The following is an 8918-nucleotide window of genomic DNA, read 5'->3' on the forward strand; positions in this document are numbered from 1 at the left end:
GCTACCATGGTTCCGAATAGGTAGATATCTTCAACGTCCTCAACTGAAAGGGTCGCCAGGCACGCAGCACTCCTCTTCTCCCAGGAGTCCGTCGTGTGTCCAACAACAACCGTTCCATCAAGACAGGGGTTCCCCCAATCTCGAGATCTTGTCAATTTCCTTCAGAGGCCAGATGATCAATTTCCTTGTTTAGATTTTAGAGAGCAGTGCAAAAAGGGTTAACAAGAAGGTTAAGACAAGACAAAACAAAGAAGCAAGTAGGAGAGGGGAAGGGAGTGTCTGCCTTCAATGAGCGCCAGTAAGAATGATGAATAACAGCCTCTAAAAATGGTGTTACTGAGATGAATACACAACAATGGGGACGGCCTCTAAGACTCATGGTTTCAACCCAGCAATAGCACATTTCATGTCCAAGACAATTTGATAAAACATTGGCACATGTTATGGTACGCTACTTAGTTATTAGTTAATAGACTAATTAAAAGTAGGGCTGGCTACATGGTATAACTTATTTTTGCACGTGCATGGCAATTAACAAAGCTAAACAATGGTGAAAATTGAACACCTGGTACAGATTAATTTTATTCCCATTATTTATTTGAAAATCCACAAATCAGATTGTGTATAAGTCTCTTAAGGTTCATCCTTTTTGTGCATTGTGGTAAATGGATCATCAGTACTGGCTGGAACCTTATAAACAACCATACCTACATTTCAGAGGGGGGTCCTGGTGACGAATCAACCAAAGTTCAACCGTCTCCTCCTACGATAGATGTTCCACGTAAGTCCATTTATCTGTCAATAAATGTGCTGCAACTTTGCGGACAACCAGACTGGTACGAAGTTGTTTCATTCTCAGAATCCTCAGAGAACATTAAAAGCTACATTCAGATGGCCAAAGCCCACATGAATCGAACCTGTGAGGAGATGGAGGCGGGGCTACGTTTGACCTCTCATTACGTGGACGTCCACGTGTTCCAGAGGGAGAGGTTTGGCTCTCGTAAAAACATGACAAAGTGCATAAACAAACAGCTGAAGGCCATCGGAGATATTGACAGACAAAAGCGATTGCTCAAATTGAGTGAGGTATGTATTCCACTTAAAGTACACTTCAAAAAGGTATCATTCAGCAATCATGATTATAAAGAATACTTTGAAACTTCTGTCTTCTTGATAGATATTTGAGAACTCCAGTGGAGAAAAGCCCAAGCGGTACATAGTGCTGCTGGGCAATGCCGGCATGGGGAAAACAACCCTGATCAAGAAGCTATGTCAAGACTGGTCCAGAGACCGCCTCCCACAATTTGAATTTCTTTTTTTGCTAAGTGGCAAAGCTGTCACTTTACCAGAACCTTCCTTCAGTCTTCAGACCCTCCTTCTCGACATCACCACCCCTGTCCCTGCTGGCATCGACACCAAGGAAGTGTACACTCAAATTCTTGCATCGCCCAAGCGTGTGCTCATCGTTTTTGATGGATTTGATGAACTTCGGGACTATGACATTCTATTTCAAGGCCAAGAAAAGGACTACACTGTATTAGAGAAAGACATTAAAGCAAAGTCCTGTACGATTCGCCAGCTCTACGCCGCCATCCTTCAAAGGATCCTTCTTCCAGGCTGCACTATTTTGCTTTCTGCCAGACCGAATGGCACCGCTTACCAAATAGTGCGACAGTTGGACAGTCTTTTGGAGATTAGTGGCTTTACCCTTAGTTGTATAGAGAACTATTTCTTCAAGTACTTTTTGGAATCTAATCTCAGAGAATACGCTATCAAGTGCTTAGAAGAATCTAGCTACCTCCATCAACTGTGTTGGAATCCTGGACTTTGTCGACTAGTGTGCTTGGTTTTGGAACACTCCAACGCTTCACAGGTCCTTCCGAGAACTTTAACTGAGCTCTGCCATCAAGTATTTTGTATTAAAATGGAAAGTGATAACTGGGACTCAAGTACTCAGGACAAGGATCAAACTCAGGTACTACAACAGTCTACAGGAGAAGACCTGATACAAATCTCAAGCAAAGCTGAGTTGATGAAAAGAACAAGAGGGAGAAAGGCAAAATGGGACAAAGAAACTGATTATAGGACAGTTGGTGGACGAGAGGAAAGAGTGTTGCTTTCCCAAATAAGTTATTGGGCCTTGGAAGGAGTCAAGTCCAGCTCTTCTGTCCTACCCGCGAAAGTATGTTCGCGACTGAAGACATTTGGGCTCAGGTGTGGAATTTTCCTTTCTTACCAAGTGAGAGCAAGACCAGCCTTCTCAAGTAGCGAGACGGAAGAAGGAGTCGGAGCAGAGGAAGAAGAGGCAAAAGGAAGGAGAAATCAACAACATGTGGACTTAAGAAAGAAGGACTTGAGTAATAACCACATCTTGCTTTGGGCTAACCCCTTTCTACAGTGTTACCTGGCAGGAGTCCATATGTCCCTTTCAAGGTAGGACTTGTTTATCCACGCATAATCAATCGTCACAATAGCTTTACTTCAAGCTTAAGTTGCACAATAAAGAGTTACAGTTTTGTCGTACAATTACTGAGACAGATTTGTTGGTAATATTTTTTGTCGACAACAAGGGCGTACATAAACCAAGGTACCACCTTTCACCAACAATGTCAGTTTTACAACCTCTGTGAGTGTCTCTGCCTTGAACTCACATTTCTCTTTCCCCCAGAAATTGCGAATACAATTACTTCATCCGGAACATCCTCTTTACGTCCGGCCCAAAGAGACGTCGGCGTGTCCAAAGAGAGGTGCAAGAGCTGACTCGGCGGTTTGTGGTTGGCATAGCATTCCTTCCCAGAACCCAGCATCGCAGGCTTCATCTTGACATTAACCCCAAAAAGCTGGACTTAGTAACCAACTATCTAGGGGGTTTCCCCTTTGCTGACCTGGCGCCAGGACAAATTCTGGAGGCATGCCACTATGTTTTTGAGTCAGTGTTCTCACAGAGCAACAAGAGCAGTGACAATGGAGCGGCTCGGCTCGTCGGTCACCTGGTAGCAAACCTTCCTGAAGCCCTAACATTTCACAGCGTTCAACTCGGTCCGCCAGATGTGTATACCGTGCAGAAGATTCTTGAAAAGACTGAGCATCGGCGTAAACGTTTTTCTTTAGATCTACAGAACACTGGGGTTCAGACCTCAGGAATCAGGTCTCTAGTGGGTCTGGGCTGCTGCAGCACATACAGGTCACCAAAATAAAGCTTTCACGAAACCTGACATCTCAGAATACACAAATGACGATGACAGTTTGGTGTGTTTTTGTTTAGGGCATGCATAGCTGATGTCATTGCCCTATGGGAGCAGTTGGAGCAGAGTGGTGAAAGGGGGCTCCTAAAAGAGATGGTGTCCAAGTTCCAGATCCACCCTCTCAAAGTCATGCAAGTGTGTCAAATAGGCCACTTGGCAAAGCTTGTGAACATACATATAAACAAGAGGCTGTCAGACTGGTAAGTGACTACACATGGGTCCATGAAGTACACTGTGACACACACACAAGGACCTCACATTTCAATTGTCTTTAGTCTCAAAGACCCTGATCCCATCCTGGAAGGAGGAGTTCCAGCCATCAAGGGATTACACAAACTAGAGTTTGAGTGAGTAGCTCAGCCAGCTGTGTTAGTTATAAAGTAGTGCTGGTGTAATGAATAGTTATCTCCTTCTAGGCTTGGTCCGGAGCGTGGGCCCCTGGCTATCCCCAAGCTTTGGGAGTTCTTGCCAAACTTGCAGGATCTCCAGCACCTCGAGTAATACACAGCTTTACATCCGGTTTTGACTTAATGCATACATGAAGTGATAATTCTCTCCTTCAGTTTAGAGGACAACAAGATTGGAGACGAAGGAGCTGAGAAGTTGGCTGACACATTAGCCTCCCTCTCCTTTCTGGAGATACTCAAGTGAGTAAACGTAAATGCTCCTCTCAAATGATGCTTCAACCAGTTTCCTGGCTGCGAGAATTAAGTCATAGTCGTGGCCAAGCAAGGCGAGATACTTCGACCGTTGAGACTCATCGTGGTCTCATGGTGCCAAGATGTTGATGCTGTTCAGGGGCCAACTCCAAGTGGGCTTGGTTGGTCCACTCATGGATCACACAGTGCTCTGTTGGAGGGTAGAGGTTCTGGGGCATTGGGCGTCTGGGAATGTCTGTTTGGGGATTTGAAGGGGTTTGGATGGGTTTGACTGTGGTGTATTTTGTGTTTGTCCTGGGGTTTGGCTGGGTGCCCTAATGCCCATAGATTTTTTGTGAGTTGTGTATATTAGACGTAAGAGTTCAAATTATTTATTGGTGACTCAACGGGGTAGGATTAATAAAGCTCTGTTTCTTCCTACTCGCTTTCAGACATGTTGGATTGGGAATTTGTAGACAGGAGATCATTCCAATGTAACTTTGGATTCAAACTAAACTAAAACAGTCCCTTCCACACTATCTATTTCGCATCGATTCTCCAGTTGAATAGCCCATACGGAAGTGAGATGTAAACTTTCAGTGGTAGTACCAGAAGTGTAAAAGGCGATATGCCGGTAGTGGTAAATCATATTCCATGATGTCAGGAAAGGGGAGTGAAGTTCAACACCTGAGTCTTTAACACTACTGTGTTAAAACCAGTCGCCACTGTCTGGCGATACGGGGCGCAACGGTGCATGTATTCTTCTCTGAATTTTTTTTAATGAAATCTTCGGTTTTGAAAAATTGGTGCACATTAAATTAAGTAAGGGACAGGAAGTGTGCCTCACGGCAGGCAGTGCGGCCCACTGCCCGACTTTGCTTCTATCGCTAGTCATGGCTAGCAATAGAGTTAAGTAAAATCTAGAACCTGGAGATTTGCTTCTGTTTTTAAACTCTCTTGTTTGGGAACAATACGCCTTGCGGTGAAATACCCAAGTGGACAAGTACCAGGAAATAGTATGAAAGCAGTGTGCCACCATTGTTATTTCGAGAGCGTCGCTTCAGAGTTGTCCTGTTTTTTTATGACCATTGCCTTTCATCCCTTCTCCAATCAACGAACCCCTCTGTCCTATTTTCTCACTCAATCTACCTTCTAGCTCAACTCAGCTGGTCGAGACAGACGGCCACCCTACAGAACCTGAGTTCTGTCCGAGCGTCCTTCCCTAAGGGGAGTTTTACCTTGCCTCTGTCGCCAAGTGCTTGTTCACACGGAGTTTAGTTGGTTCTCTTTAACGCACGAAGAGCACGGTTCTGGACTTGTTTCATAACTTCTCTTGTGGTTTAGTGCTACATAAACGAAATAGACTTGAACTGAGGAGTTCTGAAGTTCATTTGAAGATCCTGTGATAGTGATCCATGAAGGATTATTGTCTTTGTCTGAACAGTGTGCATGTTTGACTAAAAACAAGAGTTTTTGTGCTTTGTGGTTAACAGTCTGTCCCAGAACTATATCGGAGACAAGGGGGTTAGAAAACTGGTGACCACACTAAAGGATCTACCCAACCTGCACTGTTTAATGTATGTTATTGCACACACACACACACACACACGTACGTACGTCAAGAATGACCATGTAGGGACCAGTACACACACTGAAGTACCTATGTTTGACCACTTGTCATACACACTTCACACACCTAAATCATGACAATTTACCTCCAAGGGACAATTTAAAAAAATGAAAATAATGCATAGGGCTTAATAGGGGGCCATTTTCTAGTGATTTTGTACGTGAGTGACATGTCAGGTGTGTGGTCCGACGGGGGTAGAAATACAAACAACAAATACACTTGTTAGTGTTGGCACAGTAGAGTTGTGTGTTCTACCGTATTTTCCGCACTATAAGGCGCACCTAAAAACCACAAATTTTCTCAAAAGCTAACAGTGCGCCTTATAACCCGGTGCGCTTTATTACGATTCATTTTCATAAAGTTTCGATCTCGCAACTTCGGTAAACAGCCGCCATCTTTTTTCCCGGTAGAACAGGAAGCGCTTCTTCTTCTACGCAAGCAACCGCCAAGGTAAGCACCCGCCCCCATAGAACAGGAAGCGATTCTTCTTCTACTGTAAGCTACCGCCCGCCCCCGGAAGAAGAAGAAAAAACGCGCGGATATCACCGTACGTTTCATTTCCTGTTTACATCTGTAAAGACCACAAAATGGCTCCTACTAAGCGAAAAGGATCCGGTTCATAAAAAGACGCAATCTCTCCATCCGCACACGGATTACTACCGTATTTCACAGCAACTGATATTCCTGTGAACCGCACTGTGGAACGGGAGCACGTACGGTGAATATTCGCACCACAGGGAATGAGAAGTCATCCTTCACTGTGGTTCTAGCTTGCCATGCTAACTTCCACCCATGGTGATATTCAAAAGGAAGACCTTGCCAAAAGAGACCTTTCCAGCCGGCGTCATCATAAAAGCTAACTCGAAGGGATGGATGGATGAAGAAAAGATGAGCGAGTGGTTAAGGGAAGTTTACGCGAAGAGGCCGGGTGGCTTTTTTCACACAGCTCCGAAGGCGAACACACCTTCACTAAGACGGGCAGACAGCGCCGGACGACATACGCCAACATTTGCCAGTGGATCGTAAATGCCTGGGCAGATATTTCGGTCACAACTGTGGTCCGAGCTTTCCGGAAGGCAGGATTCACAGAACTGCTGCACAACAACAGCGACACTGAATCCGATGACTTCGACGAGACGGAGCCGGCCATTTTTGGATCCCACGCTTGCGCAACTTTTCAATTCGGACACCGAAGACGAAGAATTCGAAGGATTTACGAATGAAGAATAACTTCAGAAGGTGAGCGCTATGTTTATTTTGTGTGTTGTGACATTAACGTTCGAGCAACATTATGTTGCTATTGCTCTACACCATTTTGAATTTTACTATGTTTGTGATTGCACATTTGCGTACATTTTGGGACAGAGTTGTTAGAACGCTGGTTTTCAATATATTATTAAAGTTTGACTGAACTATCTGACTGTTTTTTTGACATTCCCTTTAGCGCAGCGTAGGCGCGGCTTATAATCCGGGGCGGCTTATTGGTGGACAAAGTTATGAAATATGTAATTCATTGAAGGTGCGGCTAATAATCCGGTGCGCCTTATAGTGCGGAAAATACGGTAATCCCTTTCTTTGTCTTTTTCAGCCTTTATAGCAATGTGATTTCTGACCAAGGAGCCTCCAGTTTATCCACGGTCCTCCCTCACCTGGCTTCCCTGACTGACCTCGAGTAAGAAAGTCATGTTTTATTTTGAGTCATCAGGTGAAGACAATTGGGGGTTTTTGTTGTGTAGAATCAGTGACATGAAGTTGTTATCAGTGACATGACGTGTAGTAGTGTTATTATTGACATGAAGTTGTGTTATTCCAACAGTGTAAAGTACAACAAGCTGTCAGATGTTGGTGTGGAGTGTTTGGCAGTGAAACTAAGGGAGTGTAAACAAATGAAGACTTTAAGGTGAGAAAAGTTGTGTTTCCTGTAAATAAAGTTGCCATGGTCCGGCCTCTTGGAAGATCCAGCTGCCTCAAAATAAAATCTCCCCGCCAGTTAGTCAAGTCTGTAAATTCATTTGTGACTTTAAGACAAAAGCTTTTTTTGAAACTGAATTAATGCCACTGATTTTTTTGTGTTTGAATTTTGTGAACTGAATTTGTTTCCATTACATTTCATTGAAAGAAATTCTGTTTTAAAATTCATTAGATAAAAATTCAGTGTAAAAAATCCAGTGTAAAAATGTGTATTTTAAAATAAAAAAAATCAGTGTATAAAAAATTTAATGAGTCTAAAAAAATTCTGTGTAAAAAAATCAGTGTATAAAAATTCAGTTTTAAAATTCAGTGTATAAACATGTGTAAAAAAAATTCAGTGTAAAAAATGAGTGTATAAAAATTGTGTAAAAAAAAAAATTGTGTAAATAAATGAGTGTATGCAAATTCAGTGTAAAAAAAAATCAGTGTATAAAAATTCAGTGTTTTAAAATTCAGTGTATAAAAATGTGTAAAAAAAATTCTGTGTAAAAAATGAGTGTATAAAAATTGTGTAAAAAATAAATGAGTCTAAAAAAATTCAGTGTAAAAAAAATCACTGTGTAAAAATTCAGTGTTTTAAAATTCAGTGTATAAAAATGTGTAAAAAAATTATGTGGAAAGAATTAGTGTATAAAAATTGTGTAAAAGCAAATTCAGTGTAAAAAATGAGTGTATGCAAATTCAGTGTAAAAACATGCAGTGTTTTAAAATTCAGTATAAAAATTCACTGCAAAAAAAATGAGTAAAAAAAATTCAGTGTAAAAAATCAGTGTAAAAAAATGAGTGTAAAAAAAATTCAGTGTAAAAAATTAGTGTATTCAATTTCAGTGTAAAAACATTCAGTGTTTTAAAATTCAGTGTATAAAAATTCAGTGCAAAAGAAATGAGTGTAAAAAAATTCAGTGTATAAAATCAGTGTATACAAATTTAGTGTAAAAAAATTTGTGTAAAAAAATTCAGTGTATAATTATTCAGTGTATAAAAATTCAGTGTAAAAAAAATTAACTGTTTAAAAAAGCAAGACTCACTTCCGGTAAATTAATACAGAAGCTGTTTCTAAAACAGGATCAAGTGCGTCAGTCTTAATTTACCGGAAGTAAATCTTGCATTTTGAAGCAACAAATTTTTCGACACAGAATTTTTTTACACTGAAAATTTTTACATTGAATTTTTCTACGCTGAACTTTTTTTTACCCTTGACTTTTTTACACTGATTTGTTGAACACTGAATTTTTATGTACTGAATTTTTTTCAATGAAATTGTCAGCATAATTTGATGTTAAAAACAATTAAGTTCACAAAATTCAAACGCAAAAAATCTTTTAAACCCCATATTTAACACGCATAATGTTATGCAATAAAACTAAAATACAGTAAACGTTTTTCAAATCCTGACATAATGAAGGGTCGAGATCTGTGAGTCCCAAATGAGTC

At 41.2% G+C, this 8918-nt stretch overlaps 1 protein-coding gene across 3 annotated transcripts in view; it reads left to right on the forward strand.

Moving 5' to 3' along the window:
- Nucleotides 1–8918, forward strand: part of ciita (class II, major histocompatibility complex, transactivator) — a 52784-nt gene that overhangs the window by 40702 nt on the left and 3164 nt on the right. For 2 of the 3 annotated variants that reach the window (XM_061981603.1, XM_061981601.1), the window contains 11 exons: nucleotides 719–781; nucleotides 860–1086; nucleotides 1178–2433; nucleotides 2669–3184; nucleotides 3266–3445; nucleotides 3521–3592; nucleotides 3662–3742; nucleotides 3809–3892; nucleotides 5377–5460; nucleotides 7102–7185; nucleotides 7330–7413. In XM_061981603.1, coding sequence (XP_061837587.1) covers nucleotides 719–781; nucleotides 860–1086; nucleotides 1178–2433; nucleotides 2669–3184; nucleotides 3266–3445; nucleotides 3521–3592; nucleotides 3662–3742; nucleotides 3809–3892; nucleotides 5377–5460; nucleotides 7102–7185; nucleotides 7330–7413 — 2731 coding nt within the window. The remainder of the gene's footprint in view (nucleotides 1–718; nucleotides 782–859; nucleotides 1087–1177; nucleotides 2434–2668; nucleotides 3185–3265; nucleotides 3446–3520; nucleotides 3593–3661; nucleotides 3743–3808; nucleotides 3893–5376; nucleotides 5461–7101; nucleotides 7186–7329; nucleotides 7414–8918) is intronic. The other variant, XM_061981602.1, reaches the window with a different exon arrangement.

Source organism: Nerophis lumbriciformis, linkage group LG24, assembly GCF_033978685.3.
Source record: "Nerophis lumbriciformis linkage group LG24, RoL_Nlum_v2.1, whole genome shotgun sequence".
NCBI lineage: Eukaryota > Metazoa > Chordata > Actinopteri > Syngnathiformes > Syngnathidae > Nerophis > Nerophis lumbriciformis.